At 57.6% G+C, this 19,246-nt stretch overlaps 2 protein-coding genes across 8 annotated transcripts; one reads left to right on the plus strand and one right to left on the minus strand.

The window, feature by feature from the left end:
* Window positions 1-1,585: 1,585 nt before the first annotated feature.
* Window positions 1,586-16,601, plus strand: CCDC78 (coiled-coil domain containing 78). 7 transcript variants are annotated; one of them, XM_063414891.1, is made up of 15 exons: window positions 1,586-1,713; window positions 1,943-2,071; window positions 2,243-2,329; window positions 2,544-2,723; window positions 6,643-6,786; window positions 6,867-6,917; window positions 7,570-7,658; window positions 8,367-8,436; window positions 8,873-8,998; window positions 9,737-9,936; window positions 10,471-10,642; window positions 11,503-11,546; window positions 13,212-13,278; window positions 14,584-14,684; window positions 15,655-16,601. In XM_063414891.1, the coding sequence occupies exons 1-15, from the start codon at window positions 1,681-1,683 to the stop codon at window positions 15,743-15,745; spliced, it is 1,584 nt and encodes a 527-aa protein (XP_063270961.1). In that variant the 5' UTR covers window positions 1,586-1,680; the 3' UTR covers window positions 15,746-16,601. The 7 variants fall into 7 exon arrangements, with proteins under 7 accessions (XP_063270961.1, XP_063270967.1, XP_063270969.1 ...); XM_063414897.1 differs by lacking the exon at window positions 13,212-13,278; XM_063414899.1 differs by lacking the exon at window positions 9,737-9,936.
* ANTKMT (adenine nucleotide translocase lysine methyltransferase) lies at window positions 16,529-19,155 on the minus strand. Its single transcript, XM_063414901.1, has 5 exons — window positions 18,948-19,155; window positions 18,774-18,878; window positions 18,135-18,275; window positions 17,591-17,641; window positions 16,529-17,026 (listed from the first exon to the last, which is right to left on the minus strand). Exons 1-5 carry the CDS (start codon window positions 19,128-19,130, stop codon window positions 16,838-16,840), a joined length of 669 nt encoding a protein of 222 aa, XP_063270971.1. The 5' UTR covers window positions 19,131-19,155; the 3' UTR covers window positions 16,529-16,837.
* Between the last annotated feature and the right edge of the window lie 91 nt (window positions 19,156-19,246).

A 19,246-nucleotide genomic window follows, 5' to 3' on the forward strand; every position in this document is an offset into this window, starting at 1 on the left:
GTGTGAATTCGGCTCCGCGCTGGGTGTGAAGAGACTGTGAATTCTCATCAACACTTTCATTACCTTAATAAAATTACTTCAGGTCTGTTAAGTTCTTTTGCAGAAAAACAAGCCGTAATTGCACAGTTTGCTCGCTTCTCCTTCCTCTGCCCCCCCGAACGCTCAGCCCCGGGGTCTGCCCTCCGTGCACCTTCTCTGAGGGGCTCTGGGGTCTCCTCCTGCAGCCTGGAACAGGTGAGGAGCTCTGCTTGCCAGGGGGCTTCTCCCAGGATGGCCCCTCTCCCTCTCATCTGCTGAGCTCTGACAGATCCTGAGGAGTTATTCAGAGCTCTGGGCTTTTTTGAATGTTATATTGTCAAAGCTTTTTTTTCTGTGGGAGACAGATTCTTACCTAAACTCACCCACTCTACAGAAATAGCAGCAATAATAAGCCTGAAATGAGGAGATTAAGAGCAGGAATTCATTTTAGAATCATAGAAGAGTTTGAGTTGGAAAGGACCTTTGAAGGTCTCCCAGCCTATCTGATTTTCCCCCTGTTCAAGGTTTTCCAGGGCCATCCACTCTGCCCTGCACTCCTTATCACCCTCACTCTGACCCTGAGATTCCCAAAGTACTTTTGGCTGTGGGATTTGTCCCGTTCCGGCCTGGCAGGTCCCAGTTTGGAGCCAGCAGCAGCACCAGCCCAGCACAACGCAGATTTAGCACTGTCTGGGCTAATCCAGGCTTGTTTCAGTGCATGCTTTGCTTTAAAACATCTTTTTCCACACAGCAGCTCTGGTGTGAAGGGATGAATTGGGAGAGGTCTTTCCTGCCACCCAGAACTCCGAGATCCTGGGACCCTTTGGGCAGCTCCCTGGGGGGGTTCAAGGACTGCAGAGATCAAGAGGAAGTTGCCTGGAAGAAAAACTAGATACTATGGGATGGGCTTGGAGCAGGTGGTTGGTTTAGTGGTTTAATTATTGGGTTAGTCGGACCTTGGAATCACGGAATGATGGAATGATTTGCGTGGGAAGGGACTTGAAAGCCCATCCAGTGCCACCCCCTGACAGGGGCAGGGACACCTTCCATAAGGTCCAACCTGGCCTTGGACACTGCCAGGGATCCAGGGGCAGCCACAGCTGCTCTGGGAACCCTGTGCCAGGGTCTCAGCACCCTCACAGGGAACAATTCTTCAATTCCTTCCCAATGTCCCACCCATCCCTGCTCTTTATTAATTCTAAATTTCTCCTCTATTACTTTAAAATCTTCCCCCTTGTTCTACCACTGTTGGCCCATGTAAAAAGTCTCTCTCCCTCTCTTTTGTCAGCCCCTAAAGCACTGGAATATCCCTGCACTGGAGATGGAGGCCATCCCTGCAGCCAGGTTTGGGAATGGTCCATAGCAAGGGCTGGTACCCCCTCACTGGCAATGGGGATGTTCCTGATCTGTTTGTTTTGGTGTCTGCTGTGGGCTGAGCTGGGAATACAGAAACTCCCTGGGAAGTGCCATTGCTTTCCCTCCAGCAGCTCCCAGGGTGGCTCTAGGATTTGGAGCCACCTTAAAATCGAGGTGGAAGCCACACCCTCTGGTAACCAAAGTTGGTAGCAACAGTGCTGGACCTCCCGGGAGAAGTTCCTTAGCGATCCTTGTGTCCTTCCCTGGCTGCCCTGTCACTGTGCAGAGATCCCGGCCTCTGAGCACATGGACCTAGGAATTGTTGCAGAGAACGAGAATGTGAGTATTCTGACAGAGCTGACCAAAAATACAGGTATGGGGGTCTGCAGCCCCTTCCCAGGTCATGGAACCAGCACTGCCAAGGAAACCCTAACTCCAGGGGAGGAATGGCAGCTGGAAAGCCTGGCTGGAATTCGTTCAGGTCCTGAGAGGCTGGAGATGCTGAGCTCTTCCAGCAGCAGTGGCAGGGGGAGAGGAGGGCTCAGCTGGAGCTGCTCTGTGCTTCCAGGTGCAGCTGGAGCACAGGAACCAGGAGATGCAGCAGCTTGGAGACCCACAGGAGGAGATGGGGAAGCTGCTGGGCTCCCAGACAGACCTCCCAGCCAGGGTGGTCCTCAGTGAAGAGGAAAAACTGAAGGTAAAACTTTGGGAGCTGGAGAGAGCTGAGCTGTGAAGCCATGTGAGGCCAGTAGATCCACAGTGGGAAACCTGGGGGGAATTCCTCCTTCTAGAGGGGGATTTGTTGAGCTCAAACATCACATTGGCCTCAGAATCTATCCATGGCCCTCACTGACTTTCTCTCTCCCAGATGTCCAAAGACCTTGTGGATCTCCAGATCGAGACAAACAAAATGAAGGAGCACTATGAGACGGAGAACTTCAAACTGAAAAATATGGTACCCACATTTGGGAATAGCCAGTTTCAGCCCTGCCAATACCTTCATCCAGCTCTGCAGCTCCTCACACACCTTTACTCTGCTTGGCATCTTCTTCTGGCTCTAGATGGAGCTGAATTCCCCCCAGATCCCGAGGAGCTCCCATGAAACCGTCCCGCTGTTGTTGGTGCTGGCCTGTGCCATGTCTGACCCTGCTGCCTCCCCCCCTGTGCAGATGCAGGCCCTGGAGAGCCGAGTGCAGGAGCTGGAGCTGGGCAGTGCCAGGGTCACGGGGGAGCGGGATTCCCTGCGGGAGCGCCTGCGTGCCCTGGAGAGCGGCCGGCAGGAGCTGGCAGAGGAGTTCATCATCCTGAAGAGCAACTACCTGGCCCTGGGCAGAGAGCTGGACCAGGAGGTGAGAGAGGCTGCAGGGCTCATCCCAGGGCTCATCCCAGGACCCATCCCAGAGATCCCAGCTGCACCTCACATTCCCCTGCACTGCAGGTACCTTGTTTGGCTTTCGGTTGTGCATCCCCATCACAGCTCAGTTCCGGGGAGGCTTCTCATACAATCGCACAGAGGTTCTTGTTGAAGGAACCTCTCAAAGGCCACCGAGCCCACAAAAATCATCCAGTGCCACCCCTTGCCATGGACAGGGACATCTTCCATTAGCCCAGGGTGCTCCAAGCCCCAATGTCCAACCTGGCCTTGGACACTTCCAGGGATCCAGGGGCAGCCACAGCTGCTCTGGGCACCCTGTGCCAGGGCCTGCCCACCCTCCCAGGGAACAATTCCTTCCCAATATCCCATCCATCCCTGCACTCTGGCAGTGGGAAGCCATTCCCTCTGTTCTGTCCCTCCATGCCTTGTTCCCAGTCCCTCTCCAGTTCTCCTGGAGCCCTTTTAGGTCCTGGAAGGGGCTCTGAGGTGTCCCTGACCTCAACACCCCCAGCTCTCGCAGCCTGGCCCCAGAGCAGAGGGGCTCCAGCCCTTGGGGCATCTCCATGGGCTCCCCTGGACTCTCTCCAGCAGCTCCAGGTCCTGCTGCTGTTGGCCCCAGGCCTGGGGCAGCTCTGCAGGTGGGGTCTCACCTGAGGGGGCAGAGGGCCAGAATCCCCCCTCCTGCTGCCCCTGCTGGGGACCAGCCCAGCACAGGGGGTGCAGGTCCCAGCACACGGCCAGGGCAGGTGCAGCCTCTGAGCTGTCACAGCATGGCCTGGCCGTGGGATTGTCTCCAGGGATTTGATGGAACACAGCTCCTTCTCACAGGGTGTGCGGGACCTGCCCCCGCAGCGGGGACAGGGCTTTGGACAGGGCTGGGGACAGGGCTTTGGACAGGGCTGGGGACAGGGCTGGGGACAATGCTTTGGACAAGGCTGGGGACAGGGCTGTGCCCACGCTGACCCGCTGCTCCCCCGGCACCCCGCGGGCAGAGCTCTCCCGTTCCCCCGCGGCCCCGGGCGGTGCGCGGGGGTCACGGCGGGGCTGCCCGGGGCCGGTCCCTCGGCGCTGCCAGCGCGCTTTGTTTCCCTTTTTTCTGCTTGGCTTGCGCAGCCGGCACGTGAAGGGATTGGAGCCGTTCTCATTTCGGGCGGCGGCGGGAAGGGGCCTGGCCGCTTTCAGGTCGACAAGTTTATAAAAACACCGAATTCGAGCAAGTTTGTGAGGTTACTTAAAAGACAGACGTCTTCCCGCTGGCTGCTAGCGTGGCTATGATTAACCAGAGGCTTTCGGACCCAGATCTGTGTATTTCTTTGGCCACTTCAATAGCCCTTCCTCTGTCCCCTCCCTCTCCCCCCTCCTGCTGCTCCTTTTTGAATGGGATGGAATGACGGACACCCTCCCGCTCCCTCCCTCCCCCAGCAGATAGCTTAGCTGCCTCGGCTCAATGACCTGGTTTTCCACGCCGAGCTGTGCTGGGAAGATGTGGAGCAGGAATGGTCCAGTGTGTGTGGATGGGCTCTGGCAGAGCAGGATAATGATCATCCGTGAGTTAGTGACCCTTGTGGAGAGATCGTTTGTCTCCCAGGAGCTGGGAAATGGGAATTTCTCACACGAAGGCGAGCTCAGCTCTCGCAGGGGCCGATCCCACCCTGCGCTCCCGCTGGAGCCGCTCTGCTCCCGGGTGTGCCGGGCCCGGGGAGGAACAGCTCAGCCATCCACACTCTCAGCTGCTCTCTATCCCCAAGGGGGTGCGATGTATTTGTCAGAAAGTGGATTTTCAGGCAGCTGACATCTCTAGATGACGGGTTTAGCAGGTTAGTGGTAATAACGCACTGTTTTCACGTGGATCCTGGAATGTTTCAGAGAGTGAAAGCACGTGGGTTCAGCTCCGTGCCAGATAAGCATCCTGAAGAACCACAGAGTCATGGAATGCTTTGGGGTGGAAGGGACTTTAAAGCCCTTCTCATTCCACCCCCTGCCACGGGACACCTTCCTCTAGACCGGGTTGCTCTAAGAAGTGGTGAAGCGAGTCCAGAAGCCAGGGGTGAATTCCTTGGATGTCCTCCATATGCCGAGGAGTTTACCCAGTTCCTTGGCTCTGACTCCCAAAAATCCCCGCCTGAAGCCAGAGAGGCTCCGGCTTGGCAGCCTGGGACTTGTCGCGACATGGGCCTCTTGCTCATTATTTTCCCAGTGCGGACTTTCCCAAAGGAAACGGGAAAAGCAGCCCGCGGTTCTGCCCCCTCCCCTTCCCGGCGCTCTTCTGGGGGAGACAATGAACCTTTTACACATTCCCAATTACAAGTGCTACTTGTGACCTTGCCAATATGTTGTCATGGCTGCTTGGCGCAGGAGCAGCTCGGCGGGCTCATTCACGGCCCCTGTCCGGGAGCAGTCGGAGCCGCGCGATTGTCGCGGCTCCATTGTCCGCGGGCTCCGCGCATCGCCCGGGTCTGTCCGGCCTTACCCAGCCCTTGGGAAGCGCCTGGCAGGAGATGCCAGGCAGGCTCTCGGTGCCTGTTTTCTGACTCGCTGTAAATTCTTCCCTTTCAAGGCTCTGACCTCTCCTCGCTCTCCGTTTCCTTCTCCCTTTGTCCCCCAGGCTGCGGCGGCAGCCCCGGAGGGGACCCGAGCGCGCTCTGGGTTCCACGCCGGGGTTTTCCCTTGGAGCCACGCCAGGCTCGAGAGCTCAGGAAGGGCAGTGAAGTCCAACTCAAACCGGGGTCTGCCCTTTTTTTTTTTTTTTTTTTTTTTTGCTAAAGCGGTCCCTGTGACCCCTGCGATCAAATTGTCAGGGCTGACAGCTGCAGATGGATCGCTGCGGGCCGGGAACAGGCGGGCTGTCTCTGCGGAGCTGTCAGGTTTCACAGCTGTATATCTCACCTCTTTGTCAGCCTCCTTTCTCCTCGCTCTCCCCCAGCCCACCCCGTGCTATCTTTTGATAAGCTATTCTCTCCACGGATGACTCAGATGACCTCTGCCTCCCATCTCCCGATTCACTGCCATGGTAACAATTACTCAAGCTTGTCCCCAGTCATAAACCCCATCAAAGCTTTGTTATCTACACAGAAACCCTCCTGGGAGACATGAATTCCCCCAGTGTTCCTTGCAGATCACCTGTAGCAGAGCTTTTCTCATTCAGATCCTCTTTATCTTTTGGAAATGTGTCACTTGCACCAGCACCGCTTTGAATCCCGCTGCCCACACGGGGCTGTGGGCTGGCTCTGCTGGGGGGAGGCATCCAAGAGAACCGGGATTGTGTCATCCCGGAGGGAGCAGGGAGGGAGGGAGGGGTCCATGGATGGATGGATGGATGGATGGATGGATGGAGGGAGGGAGGGAGGGATGGATGGATGGATGGATGGATGGATGGAGGGATGGATGGATGGATGGATGGAGGGATGGATGATGGATGGATGGATGGATGGATGGATGGATGGATGGATGGATGGATGGATGGATTGATGGAGGGAGACTTGGCCCTTCTCCTTGCACTGTGGAGCCCAGCACTGCTCAAAGCTGTTCCATGGGGAGGGACATTCCCGAAGTGTTGGGAAGCTGTACGGAGGGTGCAGGGTGGGCGCGAAGAGGGAGCTGGAGGCCTGCAGATGTGGTGGCAGAGCTGTGCCAGGGCTGGCACCGGGATCTGGATTTGAGTGTGAGATGTGCAGAGGGATAACATTCCATGGGAATGGCCCTGCTGCCTGGCAATGCATTTCCATGAGAACCAGAAAATCACCGGTATCTTTGGACATAGGAGAGAGAACTAAAATTAAAACTTGATTTGGGGAGGGGTGGGGGTGCCTGCCTGGAGCAACACCAGGAGCAGCAGGGATGTGCTGACCAGAGGGGGATTTCAGAAGTTCTTTCCTCCTTGTTTGACCTGGCAGGTGATGAGGAATGAGGAGCTGACCCAGGAGCTGCTCAGCCTGGCCAAAGAGAGCATCCACCCCCCTGGCTTGGCCCATCAATCCTCCCCGGAGCTGGGAAGAGGGAGAGCAGAGGGACATCCCCACTCTGCTCAGAGGGGGAAGGTAAGGGACTCTCTGCCCTCCCCCCAGCCCCTGGGAGAACAGGGATCTACCAGGCCCCTTCTTCTCTCTCCCCAAACCAGCCCGAGGCTGCAGCTGCCTCTGAACACGAGCAGCAGGAGCTGGAAGGAAACGTGAGTGTGCGGGGGTCTGCTGCTGGATCCTTGGGAAGCAGAGGGGGATTGACTCCAACTGCGGCTGGCACCTCCTGGTGCTGACTTGAGGATCAGCTGATGCCTTGATTCATCTTAAATCCTTTTTTTAAACTCTTCACTTGCAAAACGAGACAGGAATAACTCCAGATGTGCAGGCAGAGCTGAGGAGGGCAGAGGTGATTCCCTGGGTCCGTGCCCTGGCAGGGGGAACACAGACAGGAGCTTAGAAGCCCACAAGTGCAGAGGACACTTTTTTTCCTTCTTTTTCACACTTGAGAAATCTGGGGGTGATGAAGCACCCAAAACTGAGAGCTCAGAGATGGTCCCTGCCTCCTCCCCATCTGCAGCCCTTGCAGAACCAGCTTGGGCTCTGCCACCAGCTCCTGCTGGGAATCTGACTCTCAACGTGAGCTTTTCCCTCGGGAGAGCAACACATGTGCACCTCCACGTGCCCTGGCTGTGCATCAGACACCGTCCCTGCCGTGCTGGAGGGCACCAGGCGCTCCCAGTTCAACCAGTCCTTCCCCCACATGTCACTGCTCAGCTGGACGGGTGCTCAGCTCGAGGTTCTCCTCACTTTCCTCTCTTCACTCAGCTTTCTGCCTCATCTTCCTCTTTGTTTGTCCCTCAGTTGCTTGGAAACCAGGATCACATAAAAGTGGAGCTGGAAAAACTAAAGAAAACACACGATGAGCAGCAGCAGAAGCTGGAGGAGCGAGTGTGAGTGTCCCTCTGCTTGGCCAGGAGTTTGTGGGACTTATTGCAGCTGGATTTGAGCCATGGGAGCAGGCGAGGAGGCAGCCTGCCTTTGGGGGTACAGGGAAGGAATGACGATCCACCCTTGGAAGAAGTGAGGTCTGGAAGGAAAGCCTGATGTTTTCAAGGCTCTTCAGAGCCGTCAGAGTAAAGTTGGTGGTGTTCAGGGACACCTTCAAAATCCACTCTCTGTGACACACAGCAAACGTGTGGCATCCCAGAGATTAATCCAGCCCTGCCCTTGCCCACACAGTGGGTTTTCCCTCACCTTGGAATGGGGTTAATGTCCCAGGAAAGGCTGCCCCAGGATACTGCAGGACTCAACCCTCTGAACCATGGAGGGTTTTCACCTCTAGTGGGAAGAGGTTTTGTGGCACTGGTTGACACGCACCTGGAGGCTGGCAGCAGCTGCTGGGATATTTCTGTCATTCCAAAGTGATTTCCATCCCAAAGCTGGCTGTGTTAGACCTGTGGAGAAGCACAGAATCCCAGAATGGGTGGGGATGGAAGGGACCTTAAAGCCCATCCCCTTCCACCCCTTGCCATGGGCTGGGACACCTTCCACTAGACCAGGTTGTTCCAAGCCCCGTCCAGCCTGGCCTTGGACACTTCCAGGGATGGAGAAGGAGTGTGGGTGGTTAAAATAAACCCAGGTTCTTGCTGTGTGTGCAGGCTGGCGCTGGGGAAGGAGCTGCAAGAGGCGAAGGGCGCGGCCGGGCACAGGCTGGCCGAGCAATCAGCGGTGAGGACGGGCTCCCTCCCCTCCCATCCCCCTGCCGTGGGCTCCCCCTGAGCTGGCAGGGCTGGCGTGCCCCGAATCCAGGTGCTCCAACACCTCTCCCTCTCCAGGGAGTTTGTCACACTGAGGTTCTCCCCGTGCAGTTTCCTCCTGCACGTGGTGGAAGTGCTGCTTGCAAAGGTGTGGGAGGAATTTTGCTCACTGGTTTTCAGAAAGAGTTGGTGGAATCACCGGGGTGGGAGGGTGGCAAATGACAGAAGATAGCAGGGGAATAGGGATTATAAACTTTTCCAGTGGGTTCCTCTGCAAATCCGGGACCTTCCCAGCTCTAGTGAAGCCAAATACCTGGAAGTGAAGACCCTCAGCTCTCATGAAGCGCCTCAGGTCCCACTCCTCGGCCAGAGGACCAGGGCAGCAGGGTTTTTGTTTGCTGTGCCAGGTGCTGCTCACATCCCAGGGCCAGCTCCAGGAGGTGGAGGCGGAGAACTCGCGGCTGCAGCTGCGGCTGAAGGAGCTGAACGAGGAATATCGCTCCCGGCTGGCGCGGTACCTCAGGGACCTGGCGGTGCGTGCCCCCAGCCCGGGCTCCCTGCCCTGGGGAGGCGTCACAGAATCAGGGAATATCCTGAGCTGGAAGGGACCCACAAAGATCCTGGATCCAGCTCCTGGCCCTGCACAGACCCCCCAACAATCCCACCCTGTCCATCCCTGGCAGCGCTGTCCAAACACTCCTGGAGCTCTGGCAGCCTCGAGGCTGTGCCCATTCCCTGGGGAGCCTGGGCAGTGCCAGCACCTCTGGGGAATGAGCCTTTCCAGCCTGACCCTTCCCTGGCACAGCTCCAGCTGTTCCCTCAGGTCTCTCCATACTGGCACCCTCTTCTTGTAGGCTGCTGCCAACAAATTAGAGTAAATACATAAAGAAAGGGGGGTTTAAATCCCTGTACTCTGACCCAGAAAAGCCCCAGCAGAAGCTCACTGATAATGTTGTGTGGCCATACAGGAAATCTGGGTGCAGGGGGTGCTGTCATAGAATCATGGAATGGGTTGGAAGGGACCTTAAAGCCCATCCAGTGCCACCCCTTGCCATGCCAGGGACACCTCCCACTGTCCCAGGCTGCTCCAAGCCCTGTCCAGCCTGGCCTTGGACACTGCCAGGGATCCAGGGGCAGCCACAGCTGCTCTGGGCACCCTGTGCCAGGGCCTGCCCACCCTCCCAGGGAACAATTCCTTCCCTATATCCCATCCCTGCCCTCTGGCAGTGGGAAGCCATTGCCCCTGGATTTCCCTCTCTGTACATTTACAGAACTACATGGACAGCAAACCAGGCCACAGCAAAGCCCCAGCTGGCCGAGCTGCCATGAAGAACTTTGTGGACAGCATGCTCAGGGATATCCGGGCTTCCTACAAGTCCCGGGAGGAGCAGCTGGCCCGGGCAGCTCGTGGGTACAGGAAACGCATGAAGGACTTGGCCAAGAAACACGAGAACCTTCTGATTGCCTATGGGTAAACCTCAGCCATCCCTCCTTCAGGGCCAAGTGGAAAAGCCCCATAGCACCCATCCCCTGCCCTAGAGGGGGCAAACAGTTCCCAGAGGCAGCAGGGGATCTGAAATGCACATTTACCTCCCTGCTCCTGGCAATCCAGGATCAAGCTGCCTCCAGCTGCACATCAGGGTGCTCTGGAGCCCATGGAGCTGCTTTGCACATATGTTCCTCCCACTTGAAATGCAGGGTGAGAGATTGATCCCACGGTGGATGGTGTGGAAATGCAGAGGTACCACAAATAGCTCCACCTCCCAGCCCGTCCCTGCAGTGCTCTCAGCTCTCTCGGCAGCTTGGGCTGTGGGAAGCAGCAGAAATACTTGTGGTATAAAAGCCACAAATAGCTCTAGGACAAGCTCCCTTCGGAAACTCTCCCACTTATCCTTTGCAGGTGGCCAGAAGCAGCAGGTCCCAGCAAGTGGCACCCTCAGGAGCGGCAGAGCTGCTCGGTGATGTCACCCCAAAGGAGCAGGGACTGAGCCTGTGCCCATTGCAGGTGGCAGCGGGAGCAGATCCGGGCCCTGGGGAGCAGTGCCATGGACTGCGGCCCTGCCGAGCTCCACTTCTCCATCACAGACCCCGAGCTGCTGACAAAGAGCTCCCGGGAGCTGAACCGGCTGCGCCAGGAAAAGGCAAAGCTGGAGGGGCAGCTCCAGGAACTGCAGAAGGTAGGGAGCTGTGGCTTGGTGGGAAGAGTTTCATGAGCTGTAGATTCAGCCCCTTCCTGAAGGCATTTATAGGATTGGTCAGGTTGGAAAAGCCCTCTCTGATCATCGAGTCCAAGCATTGCCCCAGCACTGTCAAGGCCACCACTTAGCAGTGTCCCCAAGTGCCACACCCACCCTCTCCCTGAGGGTTTGCTGTGCCTGTGGCACAGGCAGGGAACACAACAGTCCTGTCCGTGTGACAGAATCATGGAATCCTAGAATGGTTTGGGTGGAAAGGGACGTTAAAGCTCATCTTGTTACACCCCCTGCCATGGGCAGGGACATCTTCCACCATCCCAGGCTGCTCCAAGCCCCGTCCAACCTGTCCTTGGACACTTCCAGGGGTGGGGAAATGTCCTTCCGCTGGCCAAATGTGGGTCTTGATTTGCACAGGATGCATTTATTAAAAAATCCAGAGGATGGGAGACGTGAAACATTCAGATTATACAGCCCATTATTTCCTTGCTGTGGCACCGGTGACTCTGGGAGTTCTGGAGTACCTTGTGCCACCTCCAAGGAGCCTTACAGAAAAGAAAGAGAATGTCTTTTTACATGTCTTTTTACAACCTGGCCCTGGAACAGGGTGCCCAGAGCAGCTGTGGCTGTCCCTGGATCTCTGTCCAAGGCCAGGCTGGACAGGGCTTGGAGCAGCCCAGGATGGTGGAAGTTGTCCCTGCCCATGGCAGGGTGTGGAATGGGATCATCCTTAAGCTCCCTTCCCACCCTAACCCATTCCATGACAAGATTTCCCTAAAAGTGGCAGGATCTGGGATTGCAGTGGGTTCACATTTACAGGAATTCTGTTCTTCCTTTGCCTCCAGAAAACCCTGAAAGGAACCTCTGCCTTTCCAGTGCCTCCCAAGCAGTAAGTGTTGTTTCTTTCTTGGGATATCTGTCATTCCAAATTCCCATGAATGTGGGGATTGAGGGATCTTTTTTGCCTGGCTGGAGGCAGCAATAAGCAGGGAAAGGGAGCTGCTGGGGCCTGCAGAAGAAGAGGCAGCTGTCCCCTACCACAGCGCTTCCTGCAGGGAGAGACTTGGTCACTGGGCCTTGATCCAAGAAAGCTCTTAGGCACATATTTGATTTAATCATGTTTTTAGCCCCACTGACCTCTTTAAAAGCTGAAGTTAAGCATGTGCCCAAGTGCTTTGGTGGATCACAACCCAAGAAAGGCCCGAGAAAGGCCCGTGGGACACCACCAATTTGGGATGGTCCTGTTTTCCTCCTTCCCAGTGCAGGGGTTGGGCTGGGACCCTTGGGTGCCACTGTGCTGGTGCCTCCCTGACTTCCCAACAAACCCTGAAATTGCTAAATTTTCATGGGTCTCTTCCCCCTGCTCCATCATCCTGCTAAAACTCAACCAGCTCTAGCTGTGGAGCGGGAGAAACCTGAGCTGGGCTTTTTCAGCCCTTTAAAAGATGTGGTCACCTAGAAAACATGTCAAATATTCCATTAGTGTGGTCACCTAGAAAACATGTCAGATATTCCATTAGTGTGGTCACCTAGAAAACATGTCAAATATTCCATTAGCTGGATGCCAGCACTGAGTGGGTGAGTGCCAGAGCCCCTGGGCTCTGGAGGGGCATCTCAGGCATCAAGCTTGAGCCTCAACCAACCCCTGCCATGTTCTCCACACTGAAAATAGCAGTGGTCCATGAGTAAATGCAGTGATTTGGGCAGGCACCACAGGAGCAGGGCATAGGAAGTCCAGAACTTGAATTTCAGTGAGGCATCTCGTCATTTGGGGTTTTTTTAGCTGCCGAGACACCCCACACCCTTCAAACACCCTGGGCTGACCCGTGCTGTTACCGTGCTCCTCCAGCTGGAGACAGGAATCCCGGTGTTCCCGCAGCGCCCCATTCCCGCTGTTCCCTGCCTTCCTCAGAGAACAGGTTGGGCTGGGGGGACCCCAAAGCCCAGCTCCTGCCACCCCCATGCTCTGGGGGTTTTCCTGCTGCACCAGTTCCCTGTTCAAGGTTCCCCTCTCCCGTGGCTCCGGGAAGCGCAGCCGGGATCTCCCCGCGCTGGGAAGCTGCGGAGGGGACTGGAGGGAGCACAATGCATTCCTGCCCTCACTCCACACAGCCCAAATCCCCCGAGCATCAGATGTGACCTGCATTTTCCTCCCGGCGGCTGGGACGGGCTGGGAAGGGCTTTCCCACGCCAGGCTGTGCAGACAGCTCACCTCTGGTGCTCGCTGACCAGAACACGGCTCCCCGCTCCCAGCAGGGCTGGCTTGGATGGCTCCCTGCTCCCATCAATCCAGCCCTGCACTGGCAGGTTCAGGACTCTGCCTTGGTGTGGTTTGGAACAGCCCCAAGCCGTGGGTGCGGAGTCCCAGGTTGGCAGAAGGGCTGTGATTCCCCTGTGGTGCCGCACGCCCTGGGGAAGTTTGGGCACTGGGAGAGGAAAGGTTCCAGTTCTGGAGATCGTGGTGGGACGGGCACCAGTTGTGTGGAGCTGTGTGATCTGTGGAGGGGCTGGATTTGATGTCTGGGCATGATCCAGATGAGCTCTTCTGTCCCAGGCAGCTGGAGGAGGAGGGCTGGGCAGAGGTCACAAAGAAGCTCCAAGAATTCACACTCAACACCCAGGTAAAGGTCTGGAACAGCCCCTTGGAGCCACAGCTTCTGTCTCATCCACATGCAGAGATGTGCTGCCTCACCTTCTGCCCTGGGGCTCACACACTCCTCCAGGCTGGAGGGGAAAACTTCCATGGAGTCACAGAATATCCTGAGGGAAAGACCCACAGGGATCATCCAGTCCAGCTCCTGTCCCTGCACAGACCCCCCAACAGTCCCATCCTGTCCATCCCTGGCAGCGCTGTCCAAACACTGTTGGAGCTCTGGCAGCCTCGGGGCCGTGCCCATTCCTTGGGGATCACTTTCCATGGAGCCTTGCCGTGGCTTTGGCCTCAGCCCTCCAAGCAATGCTGGCAGGTCCTGGCTGGTGGTGTCTCAAGGCTTTGCTGTCCCTGCTACTAAAGGAAGGAGAGCAGCCCCTTGGCACTCCTGCCCACATTTCAGAACAACCTTTTGGCATCTCTATAACAAACTGGGGCTGGTTGTTCCCCTGTGCTGGCACTGCTGGGACACCTCCAGCCCTGGGGGCAGTTTTGGGCCCATCATGACAGGAAGGACACTGAGGGGCTGGAGTGTGTGCAGGGAAGGGAACTGAGCTGGGGAAGGGTCTGGAACACCAGGAGCAGCTGAGGGAGCTGGAAAGGGGCTCAGCCTGGAGAAAAGGAGGCTCAGGGGGGATCTTCTGGCTCTGCACAACTCCTGACAGGAGGGGACAGCCAGGGGAGTTGGGCTCTGCTCCCAGGGAACAGGGACAGGACAAGGGGAAGCAGCCTCAAGTTGTGCCAGGGAAGGCTTAGGTTGGATATTGGGAAAATTTCTTCATGGAAAGGGTGATCAGGCCCTGGCACAGCTGCCCAGGGCAGTGGTGGAGTCCCCATCCCTGCAGGGATTTAAAAAACATGTGGATGTGGCACCTGGGGACATGTTTTAGTGATGGCCTTGGCAGTGCTGGGTTCTAGTGGGCTTTTCCAACCTACACAATTCCATGATTCTTTGATTCTATTCAACCTGTTTCAAGTCTAGGCTGAACCTGAATCAGCTTCCCGGTCTTGTTCCTGCTGGCAGCAGGGATATTTGCTTCCATGCCCTGCCTTTCCCTGTCCACAGCAACCTGAGGGAGTGCTGCACCATTCCCTGGGGATGTAAAGCTGCACGGGGGTATCTCTGTGGCCAAAAGAAGGGAGAGGTCATGGCTGAGAGGTCAGAGTGATGGGAAGTGGTCGGAAGGTGGGACTCATGCAGTGGAGAGGGGCTTAGCAACATTACTCCCAGATCTCCTTTTTTCCATGTTTTCTCCATGTTTTTTTGCCCCTGCAGGAGCATCTGGAGCAGGAGAGAAGCCAGCTGCTGGCTCGGGCTGCGGTGGCAGAGGAGCAGGTGTCGGAGCTGCAGGGGTACATTGATCAGCACCTTGCCAGGTGAGATGGGGGCTCCCCCAGCTCTGCGCTCCCGCTCCATCTTCAGCCTGGTGCCAGCAACGTCTCCGTGCCCACTGCTGACCCTGCCACAGCATGACTGATGTCCCACTGCTCCTCCAGCTGTGCAGGCAGCTGCCACCACCTCTTGTCCCACAGGGCAGCAGGACAGACGCCCTGCCACGCTGTCCTTCCATGTGTGCTCACCCATTCCTTGGAGGAATCAGAATCACGGAATGGGTTGGGTTGGAAGTGACACAAATGTTCATCCAGTTCCCCTGCCGTCGGCAGGGACACCTTCCACTGTCCCAGGCTGCTCCAAGCCCTGTCCAGCCTGGCCTTGGACACTGCCAGGGATCCAGGGGCAGCCACAGCTGCTCTGGGCACCCTGTGCCAGGGCCTGCCCACCCTCCCAGGGAACAATTCCTTCCCAATATCCCATCCATCCCTGCCCTCTGGCCATGCAAAGCCATTCCTTATGCCCTGTCACTTTATGCCAGTGTCCAAAGTCCCTCTCCTGCTCTCTTGCAGCCCCTTTAGGCCCTGGAAGGGGCTCTGAGGTTTCCCTGGAACCTTCCCAGGGACCTAAAATCTAAACCCTAGTCTAAACCTAAAATCTAACCCAAATCTAAAGCCTAAACCCTTTAGAGTGCTTTTTTTCACAGGTTTTAATCTAAGCCCTCCCAGCAGCCCCTGATCTGTGTTCCCCACTCCCTGGCTCATGGTGCTCTGGAGCAGGGAGAACAGCAGGGAAGGGCAGGGAAGGGCGAGGACAGGCAGGGCAGGGGTGTCAGGGCATGATCCACCCGCTCCTGCCCTGACTGCCCAGCCAGCCTGGGCTGGGTCAGGCTCTGCCCGTGCCTGGCAGAGCCCATGGACACTTTTCCTTTGGGAAAGGCTGCAGGATCTCCGTGCCAGGCTCAGTGCTGGGGCCGTGGGTGGGCAGGCAGTGACAGTGCCACCTCCACTGCAGGTACAAGCAAGAGATCCTGCAGCTGAGGAACGCCAAGGGCAGCGAGGAGCCCCCAGCACCCACTGCCAGGTGTGCCAGCCACGAGCCATAGAGCCCTCAGAACAGCCACACTCCAGGGGAGGGCTGTGTTTTACAGCCTGCCAGGCAAGGATGCTTCCCAGGCTGAGAGCTGGGAACAGCCAGAGAAACCACGTGGATGTTCCTGGGTCTTGAATTCACAGGACTGAAATGAGACAACTGCGTCTCGTCCCTCCCCCCATCCCCCTGCTCTTCCCTGAGCACACCCCGGACACGGGGTCAGGTTCCAGGCAGCTCTTTACTGCTGGGCTGTGGGGACAGGCTCCTGCTTCTGCTGTAACATTTTCCTGGATGAGACCTGGACCTGGACCAAGGGCTGCTCCTGCCTCAGTCCCCTCACAGCTCTGTGAGACAGAGCCAAGGCTGGCTCAGGCCAGGATTTCTGCTGGGGCTGGACAAAGGGATGAGCTGCTCTTCCACTGTGAGAGTGGAGAAAGGTTGCTCAGAGCAGCTCTGGCTGCCCCTGGATCCCTGGAAGTGTCCAAGGCCAGGCTGGATGGGGCTTGGAGTTCCCTGGGATGGTGGAAGGCATCCCTGGCCATGGCAGGGGTGGAACAAGAGGAACTTCAAGGTCCCATCCAGCCCAACCCATTCCATGATTCAGTGGCTCTGTGGTGGGAAAACCCCATTTCCCTCTGTGTTTGAGTGGAAAATGGAATATCATACTGAAGAGCAGGGCCAAACTGATCCTTCACGGAGGTGAGCTGGAAAGGATGGCAGAGCAAAGCCCAAGTCCAGGAGCAGCAGCCACTCCAACTACAGCACCATCCAGGAGCTCAAAGACAATGCAAAAACCTCAGAGGAACAACCAACTCAAACTTTATTTTTAAAAATTAAATAGAAATAAAGTAGCAATCATCCCAAAAGAGGCACTGGACCTTTATCCCTTAAATCCTGTGTTAACCCCAGGATTTCTAGGCCTGATTTTCTCCTCTCTTGCTTTGCTCACGCTCTGCAAAACTGAAGGCTTGCCACCCTGCAAGTCCCCAGGACAAACACTGGCCAAGCTCTTCTGTCCTGACCCGAGCCAAGGGCTGGCATGGCTCTGACCCTTAATGCCCGGCTTAACAAGGCTGGTGTTAAACTGGGCTCAGTGAGGCTGGGGTCAGACCTGGCTCTCCTGGGCGCTGCCCTGTGCCTCTCGCCGCACCTCCTTCATGTCATAGGCCCAGACCTGCTCCAGGCCCTGCCCCAGGGTGCTGCTGGGGGTCCAGCAGGGGAAGGGGAAGCGTCCGGCCACCACGCGGGCGTCGTCGGGGAGTTCTGCCAGCAGCTTGGTGGCCAAGGGAGGTTTCTGGGAGAGAGACACAGCCAGGGACAGGCAGCCTTAGGACACAGTCACACAGTGGCAGTGCCACCAGGGACCGTGGGGCAGCTTCGGGGGCACCAACCAGAGACCCTTCAAAGCACAGGGCTGGTACTGGCCCTCTGCAAGGCTGGGACTTGGAGCAAGTGATGAGCAACAGGACAAGGGGAAACAGCCTCAAGTTGCACCAGGGGAGGTTCAGGTTGGATATTGGGGAAAATTTCTTCATGGAAAGGGTAGTCAGGCCCTGGCACAGCTGCCCAGGGCAGTGATGGGATCACCATCCCTAGAGGGCTTTAACAGACATGGATGTGGCACTTGGGGACATGGGTTAGTGGTGGCAGTGCTGGGGGAATGGTAGGAATCCATCTCAGAAGGACTGTCCAACCTGAATGACTCCATGATTCTATAAATCCAAATGCTGTGTAGCACCAAGCCACTCAGCCACAGCGATGCCCACTTGGCCTTATTCCATCCCAGTTCCCTTCTCTTTCCCAAGAAAAGCCCCCTCGAGCTGGCCCAGGACACTCAGGGTGGGAGGGACTGACTCACCACGCTGGGGGCCAGGAACACGATCACGTTGTGGCAGTCAGAAAGATTCACCTTAAAACAGAAGAAAAAGGGGAATAACAAGCAACAGGCAGAGCAGGAACAATTATTTGAGCATCCAAGCCTTGTGGGTGATCTTTGGAACCCTGGAGAGAGAAAAGATGCCACAAAACATGTGGGACGGGAAGTGTGGGTGTGAAAGCAGCACACCTTGGGAAACTCCTGCCTCCAGCACCATCCCAGACCCACATTCCCTGATGGATTCTCTCTGGTCAGGCTGCAAATACCTTGTGTCAGCCTGAGAAGCTCATCTCTGCAGGTGACCCTGTCAGCAGCACACACACCTCTCCTCAGAGCTGCTCCAAGCAGCAGAACGGGCCACGGGCTGCCCCAGCTGGCATCCCCTGGAAAGGAGGATGGTTTTCCACCTCCCAGGAGCAGTGTGGGATGGGGAAAGAGCAAGCAGCCATCAGCAAATCCACCCTGGAGATGCAAACAGAGCTCTGGCCCTGTCCTGAGCACATCCAGACCCTCGGGGTGCTGTTACCTTCCACAGATCCTGCTTCAGGAAGGAGACCTTCCCGTGGTACCCAGCCCTCCAGGCACGGTAGTTGGCCAGGCACAGCAGCCAGGGGTTGAGCTCATAGCCCAGGGCTGGCCTCAGCCCCTGCTTGTAAGCCTCGAGCACCTGGAGAGGGAGAGGGAGGGCTGAAGCCTAAACCAGCTCAGTGCTGAGTCTGGGGCAGGGTGCCCTCGGTGCCCAGCACCGCCCAGAGCCCTCATTCCCCGCTGCCCCCTGCATGTGGTGTCTTTTAGGGCTGTCAAAGACCATCTATGACCACCTAGAGCCACCCTGGACCACCAAGGACTGCCTAGAACCACCTGGGGCTGTTTAGAGCCAACCTAGGACCATGTTGGGTCACCTAGGACAGTCTAGGGCCATCTAGGACAGCCTAGGGACACCTAGGACAATCTAGAACCACCTACAGCTGTCTAAGACCATCGAGGACCCTCTGGGACCACCTGGGATAGTTCTGGACCCTAACCAGGAGGTCACCCAGAACCACAGCCAGAAGCCGGGCAGCAGCCGGGTGGGGGTCTCCCCTCGGCCCTCCCCGTGCGGGCAGCCCCTCTCCCTGCCCTTGGCCCACCCCGAACCCCCGGACCCCCCGGACCCAGCCCTTACGAGCCGTCCATCTCCGGATCCCAGGTCCACGGTTTTCCCGGCGCGGCCCCGCAGCAGCGCCAGCGCGTTTGCCACCTGCGAGGGGCTGGAGGGCTGGTAGGGCACCTGGGGGGCACAGCGGGGTCAGGGCGGCCCGGGGGTGCCTCAGGGACGGGGCCCGGGGGTGTCGGGTACCTGCAGGCGCAGCGGGACGCGGCGGAAGCCGGGCATGAGCAGCACGGCCCAGGTGGCCCACACGGCCGCGCCGCTGGCCACGGCCACGGCCAGCAGCCCCCGGGGGCCCAGCGAGGGCCCGGGCCGCGCCCAGCCCGGCTCCCCCGGCTCCCCCGGCTCGGCCGGCTCCCAGCACGGCTCCATGGCCGCCGGAAGGGGAGGGGAGCCCGGCCGGGAGCCTTCCGCCGGGAGCGGCCCCGGGGCACCGGGGACACGGGCTGGGCACGGGCCGGGCACGGGCTCGGGCTGCGGGGCACGGC

Source organism: Prinia subflava, chromosome 17, assembly GCF_021018805.1.
Source record: "Prinia subflava isolate CZ2003 ecotype Zambia chromosome 17, Cam_Psub_1.2, whole genome shotgun sequence".
Lineage (NCBI taxonomy): Eukaryota > Metazoa > Chordata > Aves > Passeriformes > Cisticolidae > Prinia > Prinia subflava.